At 66.9% G+C, this 20041-nt stretch overlaps 2 protein-coding genes across 16 annotated transcripts in view; one reads left to right on the top strand and one right to left on the bottom strand.

The window, feature by feature from the left end:
* The first annotated feature begins 24 nt into the window (after positions 1 to 24).
* Positions 25 to 17313, top strand: KCNAB2 (potassium voltage-gated channel subfamily A regulatory beta subunit 2). 7 transcript variants are annotated; one of them, XM_074848172.1, is made up of 15 exons: positions 25 to 83; positions 5415 to 5533; positions 5842 to 5883; positions 12532 to 12575; positions 12903 to 12940; positions 13045 to 13124; positions 13511 to 13555; positions 13668 to 13712; positions 13787 to 13917; positions 14903 to 14988; positions 15205 to 15325; positions 15412 to 15506; positions 15595 to 15715; positions 15798 to 15886; positions 16139 to 17313. In XM_074848172.1, exons 2-15 carry the CDS (start codon positions 5457 to 5459, stop codon positions 16226 to 16228), a joined length of 1104 nt encoding a protein of 367 aa, XP_074704273.1. In that variant the 5' UTR covers positions 25 to 83; positions 5415 to 5456; the 3' UTR covers positions 16229 to 17313. The 7 variants fall into 7 exon arrangements, with proteins under 7 accessions (XP_074704273.1, XP_074704277.1, XP_074704276.1 ...); XM_074848173.1 differs by lacking the exon at positions 25 to 83 and adding an exon at positions 1695 to 2216; XM_074848174.1 differs by lacking the exon at positions 25 to 83 and adding an exon at positions 2547 to 2739.
* A 1232-nt stretch (positions 17314 to 18545) lies between these two features.
* The window catches only part of CHD5 (chromodomain helicase DNA binding protein 5), a 28556-nt gene continuing 27060 nt past the window's right edge, over positions 18546 to 20041 (bottom strand). For 8 of the 9 annotated variants that reach the window (XM_074848159.1, XM_074848157.1, XM_074848160.1 and 5 more), the window contains 5 exons: positions 19746 to 19941; positions 19330 to 19493; positions 19119 to 19233; positions 18947 to 18997; positions 18546 to 18734 (listed from right to left, as the gene is read on the bottom strand). In XM_074848159.1, the coding sequence (XP_074704260.1) occupies positions 18990 to 18997; positions 19119 to 19233; positions 19330 to 19493; positions 19746 to 19941 (483 nt within the window). In that variant the 3' untranslated portion in view covers positions 18546 to 18734; positions 18947 to 18989. Of the gene's footprint in view, positions 18735 to 18946; positions 18998 to 19118; positions 19234 to 19329; positions 19494 to 19745; positions 19942 to 20041 lie in introns of those variants that run through there. The other variant, XR_012626097.1, reaches the window with a different exon arrangement.

Raw genomic sequence — 20041 nt, 5'->3', positions numbered from 1 at the left:
TCGGCGACGGGCGGGGCGGGGCGGGGCCTGCCCCCCACGAGGGCGCCGCGGCGGGGCGGCGGGGAGCGGCGGGCGCCGGGCAGGTGAGGGGAGCGCGGGGCCGGGGGGGCGGGTGCGGCGGGGCCGGGTGTGGGGGACCACGGCGGGGCGATGGAGGCGGGCACGGCCGCGGGCAGGGCTCCGGTAAGGCCGTGCCGCCGGCGAGACGGGGCCGCTGCGTCCGCGCCCCCCGCAACGGCTCCCGCGGGTGGGCCTCGGCTCGCCGCCGCGCCTGAGGGGAGCGGGGCCCCCCGCCCCGAGCCCGCCCGCCGTGAGGGGACCGTGGCCCGGCGCAGGGAGCCCCGCTCCGAGGACGGCTCCCCTGGCCCGCGGCCTGCTGGCGTCGCGGCGGGGAGAGGCAGGCGCTCAACGCGCGGTGGAGCGGGACGGTGGGTTCCCCCCCTCAGCACCGTCCCCCGGTTTCCCGCCGGAGCCGCTTTGCCCAAACCGCCGCGTCCTCCACAGAAAAACGGTGGCGTCGTGAACAAAAACGACACGTCGAGGCGGTTGGAGAGGAAGGACCCGGCTCCCTGCCCCGCACCCCAGCGCTCCCCTTGAGCTGCCCTTCAGCCGGGCCCCAAACTCGAGGGTTCCTTTGGCTCGGGAGCCTCTCGCCGGCCTCTGCTCCTGGAGGCCGTTTTCTTGCCATGGGGGAGCCACCTCGGCCCCATGCTGCTCGCCCAGCGGCCAGTGTGCCCTGTGCTGTGGGTGATGTGGGTGCCTCGGGCTCTGGGCCCGGCGAGAGGCGAGAGCAGGCCGCTTTGCGCGGAGAGGGTGTCGAGCCAGCTTTCCAAAAAACCACCGGTTTCTTCCAAAAGCGTCGCTGGGCGCCGCGGTGCAACGTCGTGACGGAGCTGGGTAATATATATCTAGTATATGTTGCGTATATAGTGCATATATGCAGTGTTTTTCCAGCTGGTTAACAAGAAGTGCCTCTACTTGCAGCCGATAATGGCAGATACACAAGAGCTGCTTTTATTATTATTATTATTATTATTATCATGAGGAGGAGGAGGGTGGCGGGGCAGGCCATCACCTCCCCGCTCTTGGGTCTCTGGGTCGGACACGTGGCAGAGCGAGAGCAGAATGATTTGGTGTGCGGTTTCCACCGTGAGGTGGAGAAGCAAAGCCACCGCTGTGCTGGTGCTGGGGAGTGCCCCCCGAATGGGACAGGGGTCCCGGCCCTCCCCACCTCTCTTGCACGCTGCTGCCAGAGCTGCCGCAGTGTGGAAAGTGGGGAGCACCCACCCCAGCGGTGCCGAGCGGGTGTCAGCGTCGGCACGGTTGGGAGCGGGCAGCGTGCTCGCTGGCCCCGTCGCCAGCAGGATGGTGCTGGGAGGGCAGAGGAAGCAGCAGGATGCGGCCGTGAAGCTGAGCGGGACTCGGCTGCTGGAGAGAGGGGCCGCGTTTTCCTAATTTATAACTGAAAAAAGCGCTGCAGCGCGCTGCCGAAGCCCTGACCCCTTTTTGCTGGCTTGGCCTCCGGTTTTCATGTCACATCCCGCCGCTGGCTGCATCAGTGCTGTTATCGCTCCAGGATGACAGTGCCGTGCTGCTGCTGGGGACCGCGCCTTGCAGTTAACGGGGTATCTCCAAACCGCGTGCTCCAGGGTTGGGGTTTTTTTGCCCCAAATGGCCAAAAAACAGCGATTGGCACGCACGGAGGTGGCGGGACGCGGTGGGAGGCAACCCCGCGGCATCGCCTGCGGCCGCCCTGATTTTATTTCTTAAAAAAACCACCCGGCGTGACCTAAAGGCATCTGGTGGTGGAAGTATCCGGGTCCAGGCTCCCCGCGGCCGCCGGACGAGCCTGCTCTGCCCTGAGCTGCGCGAGGGTGGCCGGTACCGGGTGGCAGCCGCTCGCTCGCCCACGCGCGCTGCCGGTGCCGGGCTGCGGCGCCGACACGGTTAAGGCACCGGCGGGATCGGGGAGCCGGGCTGTACGCCACCGGCGGAGCCAAAGCTGCCGAGTCAGGATGTGAGAGGCTCTGCAGCATCCCGGGGCGCCGCCGCCGGAGCGGGAATGGGGTAGGAACCGGCACCCGCCGTCTTTGCCTCCGGCTGCGGCTCGGCACCGGCGCCGCTTCCCGAAACCTGCAGAGCCTCCAGCTGGGTTCGCTCTGGGGGTTTTTTGTGCCTCCTGAGCGCGCGTCTCCGTTACCGAGCGCCGGAGCCAGGTGGGTGCGGTGCCGGGGCGGTCGGGGCGGCCGGTGGCTCCGCGGCGGTGGCTCGGCCGTGCCCGGCTGCCAGCCCCGGCGCAGCACCGGGGACCCCCGGGCGCTCGGCCTGACGGCCCCCGTTACTCCGGTGCTGGTGTACGTGACGGCGAAGCCGGAATAACCCCGCCTGACGCGTCGCGGGTGGTTTCGGGCTGTGTCGCCGAGGCGGGGAGCCGAACAGCCCCATCACGGGCCACCTCACGTGTCGCAGCTAAACCCCCAGCGCTGCCGCCGCCGCTCCCCACCGGCTGGCACGGGCGCCCGAGCGGCGATGGCGGGCTGGGGGGACGCTGCCCGGCTGGGGGACGCTGCTCTGCAGCAGAGGCTTCCCCGGGCAGAGGGAAGGGGCAGGGCTGCAGCTCTGCGGATCCCTGCAGCGCCGGTGCTGCGGGCGGGGGGTGCACAGCACCCAGCGCGGAGCGCGAACGGAGCGGTGGCGGCAGGAGGGACCGGTCGAAAGCCTTTTGCAAGGCAGAGCGGCGTGAGTAATTGTGCAAAAGTCACCTTTCCCGCGGCGTGTTGGGGGGGGCGGGGGGGGGGGGGGCAGCGTTTGCTGTTTGCAAACCCGGTAAAAAGGGGTACAAACACCGGGACGGGCACCCGGAGTGGGGAGCTGCTCGGCACCGGCTCCCTGCCTCCCTTGGCTGAGCCGCTGGGAAGGACGCTGGGGTGCCCGCGGAGGGGGTCCCGCAGCCCCCCCGCCCCAATGCCTCACCCTCGGGGGCTCCGGCTCTTCGGTAGGTGCAGAGGCTTCGCCCCTATATTCAGATTAATGCCACGTGCAGTTCCACCTCCTCTGCCCCGGCCGCAGTGTGCTGGAGGCTGCACTCCGCAGAGCACCCGCAGGCTTGGGCTCCTGGGGGCTTCCCGGCCACAAATCCCCCCGCGCCCCGGCGCCCGCGCTCTCCCACCCCGTCCTGCCAGCCGGGATTGGGGATGGGGATGGAGCCGGGTGGGAGCACAAGCTTTCGGGCCACCCTTGCACCTGGGTCCCAGGTGCATCCCGCAGAAGAAAACGCTTTTCTTCCCTTTCCGTGCATCCCCTGCAGAAACTCCTGGTTGTGGACTCACAGCTGAGTTTTGCCATGAGGAAGCCGAAGGTGCAGGAGTGGTCTCGGGGAAGCACCAAACTGCTGGTGTGGAGGGGACGGGGCTTTCAGCAGCACCTTTGTCTCAGAGGACCCCGAGGGGTGGGTTGTCCCCCGGGGCCAGGGTGCTCTGGCTCTGAGGGGCGCAGAGCCCTGCCCCATGTGCTGGTGGTCCGGCTGCACTTCCTGGCAAAGTTCCTCCAGCACTGCCAGAGACTTGCCAGCCACCGCACTCTGTGCCCCCACGAGGTCACGGATGAGGCGCATCGGGTCCTGTCGAGCCTGTCGCAGAGCCGAGCTCGTCGCACCACAGACCCCCAGGATGCGTAAACAGAGCCAGGCCTAAGCCCTGTGAGAAGTTTGCGTCTTGGTTTGTGGCAGTGCAGCAAGGAAGTCACACAGCCGCCCCCACTGCAGCTGGGGCAGGGGGGTCTGTCCGTCCATCCTGCGGGCATCTCCCCAGCTTGCTTCAGCTTCGTTACACTGCCACTAATTAAGTGATGCTGAGCGGGCACGAAGCAGCTTGCAGGAGCGTGCAAGACAGTGCCAGGGCCGGTGGCTGCTGTTGAACCGGTGCTGTTGCAGGTGAGGGCTGTGGGGAGCCCTGAAGGTGACACAAGCAGCCCCAGGAGGAGCTGGGGGGATCGCGATGGCTTTGGGGGTTCAGCAGGGTCCTGCTCAGGACCACGGGCGAGCAGCTCCCTCCTGCCCTCTCAAAACTAAGCCTGGCTTTAAGGAGCCTGCCTGATCTCTAGCCCTGGGGCAGCTGTGGCCAAAGGGAGCCCCATTGCTGCGGCGCTCGGAGTGGGGAGGAGGGAGATGGGGGGCTGCAGCTGGGCCAGGGGCTGCAGCGGGGCCAGAGGCTGCGGTGGGCGGGCAGGCGGCTCCGCGGGGACGGGCTTGGCTGCCGCAGCCGCTGCCATTGGGCCGCGTGGGCTGCAGGGGCTGCGCCGGGATGCAGGATGCAGGAGGGATGCAGGCACGGTGTGCCGGGAGGCAGGAGGGATGCAGGGTGGGGGCATGCCAGGCCAGGATGCAGGCAGGATGCAGGATGCTGGCACACTGTGCCAGGATGCAGGATGCTGGCATGCCCTGCTGGGATGCGGGAGGGATGCGGGGTGCAGGCACAGCATGCCAGGATGCAGGCAGGATGCGTGCCAGGACACGCTCCCACTGTGCCCAGGGGAGGAGGGGAAGGAGCCCAGAGATCTCCCAGTTCCCATCCAGGGGGGAAAAAGCAGCTCGTGACCTGCGGCATGAAGATGGCGTTTCACGGGCCTAAAGGAAGATGGCTTTAGTGATGTAAAAATGTAAAAATCAGCCCCAGTTTTGCAGGGAAGCACTGCAGTTTTCTGTGATACTGGAAACTGCTGAGGGTGTTGTGGGATGGGGAGAAGGAGTGGGCCCACAGCTCCCCAGGGAGCTGTGCCGGATTGCCGGATGCCCCCCCGGCATGGGGGCGGGGATGGGGAGGGTTGGGGGTGCCCTGGGGTGAGCCCCCCTTTCCCTCAGAGCTCCTGCACCCCCGTGCACAGAGTCACACTGCGGGAGAAGCCGAGCTACTGCCCTTTCCTTGGCTTGTCCCTTGCAGAGGGACCCTCTGGGGACCACATTAGTGTTAAACACCAGCAAAATGTTTAATTTTTCAGGCTCATGTTTCTTCACCGTTTCCTGATGTGTTGTAACACCTCCATGGCGCCGGTCGGTGCCTCACTGCTGTGGCTGGGTGGCATGCCCTGCTCGCCTTCCCGGGCACCGTGTGGGCAGTGGGATGGGCAGCAGGGTGGGCAGCAAGCAGCCCCCCTCTGCCCTCCCCGGGAGCCCCAAAAGTTTGGGGAGAGCGACCAAGTTGGGAAGTCAACAGGATGGGGTCCTGAGTGGTGGTGGCTCAGGGTGGGAGCGCTGGGGTCTGGGGCAGGCAGGGCTGCTGCAACCTGCCTGCTGCTGCCCGCGCCGCTGCCTGCATCTTGTGCCCATCCGGCTCATGAGCTTCTGCAACAGGAAATGCCGTCATGCGCGTGCCCCGAAAACCCCCTTTTCTTCCTCTTTTTCTCTTCCCCCGTGGCAGGGGTGAGGTGGCGAGTGGCTCCGGGGAGCCCAGGTTGGCTCCATGTATCCCGAATCCACCACTGACTCCCCGGCGCGACTCTCGCTGCGGCAGACGGGCTCCCCAGGGATGATTTACAGGTAAGGGTGCGGGACGGCGCTAGTGGGGGGGGCTTCAAACCCGGGGCCACGGCACCCCGAAACCACCCCAGCACGCTTTGTGCAAAAGCTGTCAGGACTGCAAAACCCCCACACGGCAGCAGCAGCGTTTTCAAGCACTGATGCCTGTTGTGGGAAGAGCGGGTACTGCCGGGGAGTGCACCGGTGCCCGCTGCACGGTGCCCCTGCGACACGGCACGGCCACTGACCCTTCCCGCCACCCCGTCCCGCCCCACCTTTCTAATGCGGTTTGTGGCATCTTTCTTCTTTCTCCCCTTTGCTGTCGGAAGCGCGAGGTATGGGAGCCCCAAGCGCCAGCTCCAGTTCTACAGGTAACCCAGCCCTTCCCCTCCCCAAAATCCACCCCCCGGTGAGCGGACACGGCCAAAGCTGCGGGCACGGTGCTGCCTCGGGGTCCCCTCCTGCGCGTGGGTTTGGCAGCGCGACGTGGGGACCCCACAAGTGCGGCTGGGTTGGGGGGATCGTCCTCACGGAGCGTGGCCAAGGAGCGTGGCCGGAGGCTACCTGGGGGCAGTGGCTGCGGGGTGCGGGGCTCGGCTCGGGGGGGAGCATCCTGTGCCGACGCTGCGCCAGGAAGAGCCCGCTGGCTTTTCCCAAGGGCAGCTCCAGGAACCCAGCCAGCCGCCCCACTGCTTCTTCCATTAACAGAAGCGTCAGTAAGTGGTACAGAGGCAACACTTCCCCCCGCTCCCCAGCCCCTTTTACCGGCGGCAGCGAAGGCAGCACTTCTCCCCACGCGCTGTGCCAGCAGCCGCTTTGGTGCTGGCGGGGCTGTGGCAGCCCCCGGGTGGGGAATGGGGGGCTGCCCCCCACTGGAGCCGTGGGCTCCCCGCTCTGGCCAGGAGTAGAGGCTGGCTGGCACCGAGGCGGCTCAGCAGCGCTGCCAGCATCCCTGGCCCAGCGATGTGCTGCCACCGGCACTGCCGCACCCGAGCCGCAGGTGGGGTTTGGCTGCCAAACCAGCCAGGTGTGGCCACGCACCGGTCCTGATGGGCATGCCCAGTGTGAAAGGCTCCCAAGGCCAACAGGCAGCTGCCGCCGGTGTCTGTCCCCCAGCCCTGTTTTGGGGCTCCTGCCTGGAGGGGGAGGCCGTGTTTCGGGCCTGCCACAGCCCAGCTCCAACCCTGCCGCCTTGGGGACCACGGGGGGGCTGCGTCCGTCATCCAGCTCCGCTCCCCGATGGCCCCCGTGCCCCCGACTGTCCCCACCGCCCACATGCTGGTGGTGCGGGACCTGTCACCGCCGGGTGAGGGTCGGCTGCGGGCGGAGGCAGCGATGCCAGCGTAGCTAAAGCAGCAGCAGCGCATCCCCAGGCTTTTAGCGAAGGGGCCATGAATAATTTAGCTCCCCTTCGCAGGGAAGAAAATCCCCTAATAGGGCTAATGGAGCGCGGCGAGAAAGCTGGGCTCTGGGGGGGCCAATTGCTTTGGACGCCAAGCGCCGACACTCCCCTAATGCAAAAAAACCCGGCGGCCGCACCTCTCTTATAGCTGCCCCGGGGCAGCCCAGAGCTGTGCTGTTGGTGAGCGGCGTCCCCGGCGCGCGGGTGAGTCGGGGCTGGCGGCGAGCAGGGGCAGCCGGGAGGATTCGCTGTGCGGGCTGATGCGGGATTCAGTGGCTTGGGGAGGTTTTCGTTCGGGGTTTGGGGTCTTTTTGGTTCAGGGCAGGCTGTCGGTTGCTTTTCCGAGCAGGTACCCTGCGCATCCGACTGTCACCCACTTGTTGTGCCCCTGCCACACGCTAACGGTCCCGTTATCCTGCAGCACCTGTGTCCCGTCCCCATCCCCGCTCCTTCACCGCAGAACAGCCTCTCCCGCTCAGGCACGGTGCTGCTGCTCGGGCTTCGGCTGCTCCCACGGCCCCACAGCTTTTCATCCCTTGGGCAGCGTCACTATTTCTGCTAACCAATGGCCCATGGACGAGCCCGCTGCCTCCGTGCTCTCCCTGCCGCCCCGTCACACTGCTCAGCCAAAATTCAGGGAGGTGTCAAGGCGGGGCGGCCGGCGGATCCCCACCCTGCTCTGCAAGGCAGCCCAGACCAAACCCCCGGCTCCACTGGCTGCAGCCACTTCGTTGCAGCATGGTGAAGCAGTAGAGCGGCGGTGCAGCCAGCTCGGACTTTTCCCAGCTGCTGGGAGGATCCCAGCAGGATTGAGGGGATTCCAGCAGGGCCGGGTGCTGCGCCTGTGCGCGGCAGGAGCCACCGGCACTGCCCTAATTCAAACCACCAGCCCTGGAGAAGGGCCGGTGCCGGCTCCAGACTCCAGCTTCGAGGCGCAGCAGGAAGAGGCGGCTGGTGGCCAGGGCTGGGTTTGGCCGTGCCGCAGGAGAGGGGTCCCCTTTCTGTCCCCCTGCACTCCCGAGCCCTTGCTGTGGAGCGTGGGAGGGTCTCCAGCAGTGCCGGGTATTGCAGGAGCTCCCCGGGGTTTTGGTCACCCCTTGCCAGCTGCTGCTCCGTATCTTCTGGGCTTTCTTCTTTTTTTCTTGAGGTCACACCTCAGTGGGAAAGTGCACTTTGCTTTTGGCTCCTGCTCCCGTAAATTTGAGCTTCACAGGGAAAGAAAAAACCACTGGTGGGAGCTGACTGGAGCCTGCTGCCAGTGCAGCTCCGGCACGGTGCACTCCCGGCAGCCACTTCAGCACCAGCGCCGCGGTTTTGGCCCGGTCCCTGCTCCTTCTCTCAGGCACTGAGCACGAGGGACGCAGCAGAGCACGGCAGGGAAATCGATGCCGGTGCCACCGCCGGTGAGATCCCAGCCATAGAGGCGGCGAGCACCTCCGGCGTGTGAAGGAGCCCGCTCTGCGGCAGGCTATTTTCGGCCGCCTGCACCGGCTGGGAGGTCGCTGCCGCGGCTGCGGGGAAGGCGTTGGCTGGCGACACGGGTTGCGGCAGCGTGCTGCAGGCATGGCAGCCGCCGGCAAGCACCCGGCACCCACCTCTGCAGACGCCCACCCTCCCCGGGGAGCCCCACGGGGCCGCCTTTCCCAGCTTGACCTTTCCCGCCCGCCGGCACACAGTGCCAGATTCTCACCAGCAGTGCTTGTGCCACCGCTCACCGGGGCCCACCGCAGCCCTCGTGGGGATGCCAAGCAGTGTGAGCTGGGAGGCAGTGCAGCCGGGGCACGTGCCAGGCTGCCACAGCTTGCCAGGCTCGGGGTGGCCGTGGCAGGCAGGGCCACGTCCTTCCCGGCCGCGCTGCTGCCCTCTCCCTTCATCTCCTCTGCCACGGCTTTACTCCGCTGAAGCGTCCAGCTTTGCCAGGGTCCCCGCTTTCCCCTCCCCGCGCCACAGACCCGCCACAGGCCCTTGCAATGGGGGGTGCCCCCACTCTGGCACCCCGGCGCGGGCACAGCTCTGCCCCGAGCGGTGCCAGAGCCCGGCGTTGCGGCGGGACGCTTTCCCAGCTCTCTCTGTAGCATCGCGGAGCGGGCGGCGGCAGGGCCGGCCCGCAGAGCCCTCGCTGGGGCAGCGGGATGCTCTCCATGACGTACAGCGAGAGCCTGCGCAGCGTGGCCAGCCGGCACCCCCCGGAGTGGGGGCTGCCGCCGGCCCCCCGGCCAGCGGACGGGCTGGAGCTGCGGCGGCTGCGGGACGTGCGGGCGGCGGCGCGGGCGAAGACGCTGGAGGAGTTCCTGCGGATGCACGGGCTCTCCCTGGCCGACGGCACCGCCCGCGCCACCGGCATGAAGTACAGGTAAGGCAAAGGCCGAGGCGTGGGGACGGAGCAGGGGACGCTGCTTAGCGCTGGTTTTGCCCCTCCCTGGGGAACAGCCCGGCTTTCACCGATTGCCCCGTGCCGCGCCACGGTCAGGAGGAGCTGGTGCCCTCGGCATGATCTCGCGCGGCGTGTGCAGGAGCGGCTGCAGCAGCTCCGTGCCGTTCCCTCGTGCTTGTGCGACGGTCTTTGACCTCCTCACTTGATTCTCCCTCTCGCTGTGGGGACGTTGCAAGTGCGAACGCACTCGGGGCCCTTAAAGACCAGGCAGTTGGAGCCAACGGCTCCAGAGATGCTTTAGCCATGGCAGAGCTGGTGCTCCCCTCGTTCTGCATGTGGGTCCCAGCACGGTGCAAGGCAGCTCAGAATTTCACCCCGCTTTTGTATTCCTTGTCCCCCGCCGGTGCCGGGGAGGACACATCGGGCAGCCGGGGCCGTTGGCCATGGCTCTTCTGCAGGCACGTGGCTGGTTTTCCTGGCACATCCCTTCCCGCTCACCCCCAGCACTGCAGGCGGGGCAATGGGGCGCGGGGCCAGGTACCCCCAAAAACCCAGCTGGGGCTTGGATCAGCAGCTGTGCTCCCCTGTGAAAATTCAGGGGTGCCCCTTGTGCCCCCCCCACCGTTGCAGCAAATTTCCCGGGGGCTGGCAGCTCTGCCGGCTCCTGCCGCGCCGCGGGTCAGGTTCCCCTCGGCTCACCGTGACAGAGGTAACATTTACACGGTGCCAAGAGCCCATCTAATATTTATTAGGTGGTTATTTATTGATGGGGAGAGGCTGGCACAGGCACCCCCAGCGCGGCTCCTTTGGGCATGTGCCCACTGCCCCCAAAATCTCTGGGGTTTCTCCTCCTCCGGGGAGCTGCCAAATGCTGCCAGCTCCCCTCGCCCCGGCCGGAGCTGGCGGGATTACCCGGCTAAGGAGCTTTGTGGCGGAGGGAAGCAGGGGAGATTACAAGAGTTCTCATTAGGTCAGGGCCGAACGGGCGTGATTTCCCCCGCAAGCCAAGCCCCAGATCCGCTCCCTCCTCCGGCTTGGGGGTGCCAGCAGCCAGAAAAATGTGGGGGGACACACTGCTGGGTCCCGCTTTGGCAAACGGCCGCGCTCTGCCCCCAGGAGAGCCGGTGGCATCGCCGCTGCTGCGCCCTCGCCCCAGAGTTGTGTATTTGGCGACGAGCGGGTGCTCCTGCCGGGAGATTTTGGTTTGGGACTTGCGTTCCCCTGAGAGCAGGGCATGGCCAGAGGGAGGCAAGCGGCCCCTTCGCCCCCTCAGCCCCCCAAACCCGGGCTGGGCTGCCCAGCGGGGCACGGGGGGGTGCCTTCGGCGGGGAGCACCCGCAGCGGCGCTCCCCTTCCTGCCCCCCACCTGCCCCAGCGCCGCTCGCTCGCTTCCTGAGCTCATCAAATATTGAGGGCAGGAGGGCTGACGGGAGCCGGCTCCCTGCCCGCCGCCTCGCAGCCCCCCGCCGTCACGTCGGCGGAGCAGCGGCGCGCGGGAGGAGCTCCCCGCCTCGCTCGGGGCGCCGGCTAAATTTAGGCAGCTGGCGCGGCGGCCCGCCGGAGCAGCATGCAGGTCTCCTTTGTATGCTCCGAGCACAGCATCAAGAGCCGGAGCGCCGAGGACCGGCTCAACCGACAGAATGCCGGCAGCCCCAGCCTCGGCACCCGCGGCAAGTTCCGGGCAGTGGCCATGGTGGCCCGCAGCCTGGGGCAGCTCTCGGTGCAGAACGCCCCCTCCTCCAGCGAGTCCAGCGTCAGGCAGCCGGGGATGAAATTCCGGTAGGAGACGGGCAGATTTGCTGCCTCCTCGCCGAGCTCTGGGCGTTGGGGGGGGGTCTGGGGGGGGTCTGGGTGTGCTGCGCTCCCCTAATCCCCCGTTAGCGTCCTGCGCCGGAGATTTCTTGGTGCTAAAAGTGCTGACCCTGCGCCTCTGTCACCTTCCTCACTTTGCTCCTGTCCCCTCCCAAGGCGGCTTTGACCCGGCCTGGCGTAAAACCAGCGGGGTGGGAGGGGGAAAGGCACCCTAAAATTTAGGGTAGGATTAGTCGGGCTGGCTGCCGAGCTGGGGGGGGTCTGAGAGTCACGGCACTCCCCTGGCACCGTTACAGCAGGATCCGGCCCTCAACTGCCCGCGGAGGGTCTGGAAACAGAGAGCAGCATGTGGATGTCATGCCCCCCCCAGCCAGCACCCCCCGGGTTAACGCACGTCCAGGGGGACGGGACGGGAAGGCCACGGTGCAGCACAGGGGGACACTTGGCCTCCCCTGGTACCGGCCGGTGTCTCCGTTGGGCACCCGGGCAAGGGGTGTTTGGGCCGGAAAGGCGGGAACATGCCCCGGCAGCCTGGAATGGCCGGGACGGGGCTGGTGCCCCCCTCCCCACTGCGACCCCGCACGGCCGCGGCCTTTCCCTGCCGTGAAATGCTCTAAAAATAACGCGGGGCCGGGGGGAGCGCCCGCGCCTCCAGATGTTGGGCAATAACGCGGTGGCGCGGAAGGAAGATGCCCCGACTCAGCTCAGCCCGGCTCCCCGTGCCCGTGCTGGCGGTGCCGGCGGTGGCGGTGCCTCCCGGTTGCTACGCGACACCCGCGCGGGCGAGCTGCCGCGGCTCACCTACACTTTATTTATTTTAACGCTCGTTTCTGGAGCCTTTGTCATTTTTAACGAGGAACTGGCTCTCCATCACCGCCGCGAAGGCGTCTGCCAGCCCGGCCCCCTCCCCGAAAGCTGTTCTCTGACTCCTCGTGCCAGCCAAATTTTCAGGGGTGCCCCATTTCTCCGGGATGCCGCTCGCTCTCCCCGTGCCACACCGCAGAGAACAGGCACAGCTTGTGCCGCGTGTGGGATGCTCCAGGCCTGATCGCCAGCGTGCCAGCACCTCCCCGTCCCCCCTACACCAGTGGCGGTGTCGGGGGAGCCGGACACGCCGGCCTCGCCACGGGGAGCCGCTTTAACGAGGTCACTGCCCGCTGCCACTCTGGATTACCCCGCCAGGCACAGCATCGCTGCACCGGCGCTGGCTGCACTGCCGGCACACGGTGGCTCGCTGGGCCTGGGGTGGCTTTTCAACCAGTTGTGGGGGGGCCCTCACTGCGGGACCGTCCCAGGCGGGATGGGGATGGGGACTGGGGATTGCCACACACCTCCCAGCCCACGCCGATGGCACACTCGGTGGCACGGGGACGCAGGAGATGGCATTTCGGGGCTTTCTGGCAGTTTTCCTAACGGGTCTGTGTCTTCCAGGAACCTCGGGAAGTCTGGGCTGCGCGTGTCCTGCCTGGGCCTGGGTAAGTGCTGGGGTTTTGCCACATCCCCGTGGCTGCTGCTGGTGCTCCCCGGCGAGGGCGACGCTTTGCCGAGGAAAGGAAAGGGTTTTCCTCCGGCCTGGCGGCATTTTTGAGATGTGGCCCAGAAGTTGTCAAATTATTTTCTATTCTTCTCCACCAACATGATGGGAAACGACGGGGCTGTGCTGGGAGCACCGTGCTGCACGCAGCAGGGCCGACTGCGGCCGCCACGTGCCGGGGCTGTGCCAGGGGAGCTGGGGTGGGTGTCCGGGGGCTCGGCGCAGCGGCGTTCAGTGCTCACCACTGCGCACCCTCTCTCCTCTGCAGGGACATGGGTGACTTTTGGCGGGCAAATCACAGATGAGGTGAGGATCGCGCCCCGAGCGAAGCGGGGAAGGGACGGGGCGCGCCTCCGCGCCCCGGCTCTCGGCCACCCCCTCCGCCGACCCTCCCCGCTCTCCCCTCGCAGATGGCGGAGCAGCTGATGACTTTAGCCTATGACAACGGCATTAATCTCTTCGACACGGCGGAAGTCTACGCCGCTGGCAAGTAAGTACCGCGCTGTGACGATGGCACAAGGGGCCTCACCCCAGCCACTGGCACCGGGAGTCTCCCGGGTTTGCCAACTGCAAAGTGGCTGCCGGGACGGGTCAGCGAGCGCTTGCTCGTGGTGGGGTGATGGCTCACGCGGCCCCACACTGCCTGTGGCTGCCTGCACCATGCAGACGCAGCCGTGTGGCCCTCCCCGGCACGGCACAGCGAGCCATGGTGGCCCAGAGGCAACGCAGCGTGCCCACACGCCCACTTAAAAATAGCATCGGGGAGCAGCTCCGCTCCGGGCGCTGCAGCCGGAGGGGGAGACGACATCCCCGCAGCCACCGCCTTCCCCTCTCGGTCTGCCGGGCGCTGGCAGCTGACATTCCCTTCCTTCGTAGGGCCGAGGTGGTGCTGGGGAACATCATCAAGAAGAAGGGGTGGAGGTAAGCCTGAACCAGTCACCGTGGTGCCAACGGGCTGGGGGCAGCCCCGGGCAGGGAGCGCATGCGGAGCCTTGCAGGTGCCACCACCAGTGACTCTCTCGTTCTCCCGCAGACGGTCCAGCCTGGTGATCACCACCAAAATCTTCTGGGGAGGAAAGTAGGTAACGCCCCCGCCCACGGCAGAGCAACTGGAGCGTGCCGGGCCCTCACCCACCACCTTTCCTTTTCCAGGGCCGAGACAGAGAGGGGCCTGTCCCGAAAGCACATCATAGAAGGGCTGAAGGCGTCGCTGGAGCGGCTGCAGCTGGAGTACGTGGACGTGGTGTTCGCCAACCGGCCCGACCCCAACACGCCGATGGAAGGTGGGTGCTGCGCCACGCCGCCACGCGCCTCCCCACCGCCTTCTGTTGCCGTCGCGGTCGGTTTGCGCCAGGCTTTTACCTAAAGGGCCTTTTCCCTTCCCAAGCAGAAACTGCCACCGTCAGCCCGCGCCGCTGCTCAGCCCGGCACTGGGACCCCCTCGGGCCATGGTGGGGTGGGTTGGGGTGCAGCAGCCCCCGTCCCGGCGAGCCACTCGCTCCGCTCCGCCGGCAGCAGCCGACTCTGCTCTCTCTAAATCTCTCTTTTATCACCAGGGGACCCATTTAGTTCCTCCAAGTCCAGGACTTTCATCGTAGAAGGTACTCCCTGCCCGCACTCTGCCCGCTGGCCACGTCCCAGCGGCCTTTCCCGGAGCAGAACCCCCACTCCCTGTCCCCCCGCCAACCCCGCCATCAACCGCACGGGCAGCGGCAGCACGAGAAAAACACCCCCCTGCCCCTTCAGACCATCTTGCGGTTAAAGGGGGGAAAAGCAAAGAGGCTCCCCGGCCCCCTGGCCACAGGGACCCGCTGCGGCCGTGCCGGGGACCGCAGCAGCGTCCCCCCTCGCAGGGGCACACGCTCCAGTGCCGGCCCAGCGAGCCTCGTGCCCGCCGCTCTCCCCGCTGCCCGCCTTTGGCTGCAGGAGCGCGTCTTGGCTTGGCCCCGGCCCGCATGGCTCGGAGCCGGCTCCCCCCGAGACCCCCCACAAGGACTCTGGGGTTCCCTCCCTCTCCGGGGTCTCACTGCACGGGCGATGCTTCGGGTCCCTCCCCTCGCAGCGGTGCCCGCGCCAGTACCCTGCAGGGCCTGGGGCCGGTGCCAGGAGCCTGGGGGCTGCTCTCTGCACCGGCAGAGCCCCGGCCTGGCCCGAGCGGCTGCTCCCTGGGTCCCCATCCTGCTCCTCCGAAAGCATCCTCAGACCCGGGCAGCGGGACGCTCGCCAGCCACTAACCCCCACCTGCTGCTCTCCCCTTCCCTCCGGCAGAGACGGTGCGAGCCATGACCCACGTCATCAACCAGGGGATGGCCATGTACTGGGGGACCTCGCGCTGGAGCTCCATGGAGATCATGGTAGGGGCCGGGGGGACCGCGGCCGAGCAGCCTCGGTGACGCTGATTGAATCAGACAGCAGCCGAGCGCTCGCAGAGGCGCTTGAGCCTTAATTATTTTTCCAGCAGCTGCTTGGGGCTTGGCAGGGGGTCAGGGGGGGTTGGCAGGGGCTCAGGGGGGGCGGCAGGGGGCTTAGGGGGAGGCGGCAGGGCGCTGAGCGTCCCAGTTTTTCGGCAGGAAGCATACTCAGTGGCCCGGCAGTTCAACCTGATCCCGCCGATCTGCGAGCAGGCCGAGTACCACATGTTCCAGCGGGAGAAGGTGGAGGTGCAACTCCCTGAGCTCTTCCACAAAATAGGTATGGCGGTGGGGGCCCCCCAACCCCAAAACACGGAGCCAGGGGGTGGCAGCATCACCCCCGCCGCGGCTCTGCTCTGCCCCCAGGCGTCGGAGCCATGACCTGGTCCCCGCTGGCCTGCGGCATCGTCTCGGGGAAGTACGACGGGGGGATCCCCCCCTACTCCCGCGCGTCGCTGAAGGTGAGCCCGGGGGGACCACGCAGAGCCAGGGGCCCTGTAAGGCCCAGGGGGGTTTGGGGATGCCCTGACCCCCGCTCCCACCCCCCAGGGATACCAGTGGCTGAAGGACAAGATCCTGAGCGAGGAGGGCCGGCGGCAGCAGGCAAAGCTGAAGGAGCTGCAGGCCATCGCCGAGCGCCTGGGCTGCACCCTGCCCCAGCTCGCCATTGGTAAGGGGCCGGGGGGGAGCCTGGGGGGGCACCGGGGGGCCCACTGGGCCCTGCTCAGGCTCCACTCTCCCTCCTGCCCCAGCCTGGTGCCTGCGCAACGAGGGCGTGAGCTCCGTCTTGCTGGGCGCCTCCAACGCCGACCAGCTGATGGAGAACATCGGCGCCATCCAGGTCAGCGCTCGCGGTGCGGGCACGGTGTGGGGAGGGTGGGCACGGTGTGGGGGGCACGGGCACGGTGGGGGGGGGGGTGGGCACGGTGTGGGGGGCGCGGGCACGGTGGGGGGGGGGGTGGGCGCGGGGCTCTAACGCTCCAGCAGCGCCCACGAACCCGCCGCGACGCAGAAGGCCGGGGTTTGCACCCACGAGCTGCGGCTCAGGGCAGCGCGGTGCAGTGCCAGATCCTGCCTCCCCCGTCCCCCCCAGGTGCTCCCGAAGCTGTCGTCCTCCATCGTCCACGAGATCGACAGCATCCTGGGCAACAAACCCTACAGCAAGAAGGACTACCGCTCCTGAGCGCGCCCCCCGCGCAGCCCCTGCCGCCGCTCGCTTGCTTTACGCTTTGCCGGAGCGAAGTGGAGAGTCGTGGTTTGCGCCCAGCGCCGGCGCTCCCGTCCCCGAGCGTCGTCCCGCTTCTCCCCCCCCCGGGACGGCCGCTGGCGGGGAGCGCCCGGGCCTGGCCTCCCGCTGCCGAAGCTGCCGGCGCGGGGCCCGGTTGCATGCGGGGCTGCCGCCCCCCGCCCGGCCGGGGGCACGCGGGGGCGCGGGCGGGTGCTGTACCACAACACGAAGCTGTTCCCCAGCCTCGGCCCTGCCTGCGGCGCCGGGACGGGGCGGGGGGGACGGGGTGGGGGGGTCAGCGCCCCACGGGCCCCCCGAGGGGTCCTGGCTGAGCGGGGAGGTGGGGGGGCTGCGTGTGTTGGGGACACGCGTGTGTGTCTGGTGCTGCCTGCGCTGACCTGCAGACGCGTCTGTAGGTGCCCTCGCAGGGAGCGTGTTGGGACCCCCCCAGCCCCAGCCCCGTCCGGCTGTAGATACATCTGCCTGTCCAGGACCCTCCCCTATAGAATCCCTATAGAGACACCCAGACGTAGGCGTGTGTGTGTGTCTACAGGCGCATCCCTCAGCTCCGTGTGTACCGTCTGCGGACGCACCCGGCTCTGTACAGACTGTGTAAATACGCCCACAGAGCTGCGGCGGGCGGGGTGTGTACACGCACACGTACATGACAACGACACGTGTGTGTGTCGGGGTGGAGGCCCAGGTACCTGTACGTCAGCACACGCCTGCAGCCCCCGGCCCTGCCTGGAGACCTCCAGCCACACACACACGTGTCCCCGCGCACAGAAATGTACCGATTATAAATTTATGTACAAAACTGCAGCTCTGTGCCCAGACATGTCTATGTGTGTCTGTACATAAACGCGGGGGGTACGTGTACACACCCCCCTTTAGCTGTGTCGATGTTTCTGTTACCAACACACCTCACCCATAGACGTGTATCTATTTATACCTATAGAACGACAGACGTTTGTACCCGTACACACTCATAATTGTATAAAATTAAAAATGTGTGTCTGTGTACACACACATGTACACTCCATACGTGTAGCTGTATCTATAGGCCCTTATCTGTATCTACTTCTATCTACACTCAAATAGATAAAAATGACAAATACAGATGTATGTTTGTGTGCGTACACACGTACCGATCGAGGTACCTGTATAGATACGGAGATACAGATCTGTCCACACGTGTGTGTGTATGTACGTGTTTATGTGTACATGTATATACACACACAAATACATGTTACACATATAAATATTGTACCTACACACACCCCTATCTGTTTATCTACCCCTACCTCTGCCTATATACACACCCCCCTATAATTTACATACATAAACATATATACACACGTGAACACACACACATTGTACACACACGTATATAAAAGCATACAGGTGTGTGTACATACACACCCCCGTAGCCATGGCAGCACCCAGACACCCACGCCTGTAGCTGTACCTGCGTATCGACACCCACGTAGAGCTACGTGTGCTCACAGACACACGCACTCCCCCCAGCACTGCAACCCCAGAGACATGGACAGGGACCTGCAGGGACACGTATGCACACACGTGTAGGTGATGCAGATAAACGTCCGTGCATGGGGGTGCACACGCACCCATCTGAAAACTGCACTATGTATCTACATGTATGCACACCCCGCCCACCCACGTCCATGTGTCTGTGCACATGTATGTAAGTGCATGTGCACATACGTGTGCATGCAGGACGGGGCCAGGACCGCAGCCAGGACCCCCCCGCCCCCAGTGAGACCCCCCCCCACTGCCGCTCACCGCCAGCTCCTTCCCAAAGGATTTATTAAAACACCGAGAACAGACACGGGGACACGCGGGGCACGAGGCGAAGGCGGGGCCGTCGCTTACAGCTGCCGGGGGCCACCGCGGCGCAGTCGGTGTCACCGCACTGGCGGGTGTCCCCATCCCAGCTCCGGCCGTCCCCTCCCGCCCACCCGCGTCACCCCAAGCCCGGCACACCGGGACCCCCCGCCCCGCTGCCGGCGCCGTGCCAGGGTCCCCGCAGGGCTGGGCAGGCAGGGGCCGGCAGCGGGCGGGCCGGCAGCAGGCAGGCAGCAGGCATGCACTTGCTCAAACACCACGAGGACGCAGAAACGGAGGGGACAGGGAAGCTCGGGAGCGGGAGCCGGCTCGGCCCCGGCGCAGCCCCACGTGCCAATAAAACCAGACAGAAACACCGTGACTCGACCCCCCTCCTCCGCTCAGCCCACCTCGCCCAGACAAACCCTTCAAGTCTTCAAGAAGAAAGTGCAAAAAAACGGACACGGACACGCACCCCCCCATCCCCGGCGCCCCAGGCAGGGCCGGGGCCGGCAGCGGTCGAAGCACACTCGAAGCGGGAGAGCCCGGCGGCAGCTCCTCTTCCACGCAGGCAACGCCGCCGCGCCGCTCCCCCAGCCTGCGGCCCCGGGGGCTGCTGCAAGGAGAGGGGAGAGCGGCCGTCAGCCGGGCCCCGCGCCCTCCCCGGGCCGAGCGAGGGGTGGGGGGAAGGTGCCGACCCCCCCAGAGCCCTGGGGAGGGATCCGGCCGCCGCAGCCAGAGGCTGCATCCAGACACCGGGGAGGCGGTGCAGAGCCGAGCCCTCACACGGGCCCCCCCGAGAGCAAAACGCAGCGAGCGCGGGCGTACCTCAGCTGGAAACGGGAGCTGTGGGGGGAAACGGCGGGAACGGCTAAATATCTGCGAGGAGAGAGAGGAGAGGCCGCACTCACCCGCCATCCTCCGGCGACACTCCCGGCCCACCCAAATCTACCCCCTGAATTTCTCCGCCCGGGAGCGTCTGCTCGAACTCCCGACCCACCGGTCACGTATGGTCCCAGCGGCATCTGGCTGTAGTTGACGATCCCGCCCGGGCCGGGACCTCGGAAATTCGGCCCGAAGTTGTTGTTGTAGATCTGGGAGGAGCCGAAGGAGCCCTGGGCAGGGAAAGGAGGGAGAAAAACCACTGAGCCACAGCCGCAGCCACGGCCCCGCCAGCCCCGGCCAGGGGCCGTGTCCCCGTCCCCGCTGACCTGCTGCGCGGCCGCGTCCCCCCCGCGCGTGGCCAAGCGGCTGAGGATGCTCCGCTCCGACATCTGCAGGCGGGCGGCCACGGGCGGGATGCGGGACAGCATGGAGGGCAGGCGCGTCACGTCGGCCTTCATGTCGCTCAGCAGCTCCTCGAGCTGGTTCAGCACTGCGAGGGGAGTGAGGCGGCGCTCAGGCTGGGGCAGGGGGACACCTGCCAGCACCCCCCGGCAGAGGCGGGAGCACCCCCGGACCCCCCAGCCCCAGTGACGGGCGAGCTCCAGCAGCCGGAAGCCGATGGCAAAGACCCCCGGTGCCCCCGCCAGCAGAGACGGGGACAACCCCCCCGCTGGCCTCCCCACGGTCCAGAATCCCCTCCTGGCCCCCAGGCAGGCTCCGGCCCCCCCACGCAGACACACACCCTTGTGCAGGACGGCGTTTGCAGGCTTGTTCCCAGCCAGGGACTCTTTGGAGAGATGCTGGTGGCTCTCGGCAAGGCACTCCACTTCAGCCAGCCGGGCGTTCAGGGCCATGGCCGGGTGACTGGGGTCCTGGGTCATGTTGAGGTACGCAGCCCTGCGCAGCTGCTCCTCGATCACCAGGGCCTGCTCCAGCAACTGGGAGGGGAAGGAGGGAAGGATTCAGGACCAGACCCCGCTCCAGTTTACAGCTCCGCAGGCTCCAGCTGCCCGGGCACTTCACGCCAACAGAGCCTCT

This window comes from Strix aluco, chromosome 22 (genome assembly GCF_031877795.1).
Source record: "Strix aluco isolate bStrAlu1 chromosome 22, bStrAlu1.hap1, whole genome shotgun sequence".
Lineage (NCBI taxonomy): Eukaryota > Metazoa > Chordata > Aves > Strigiformes > Strigidae > Strix > Strix aluco.
This window is presented reverse-complemented; position numbering and strand designations above follow the sequence as displayed.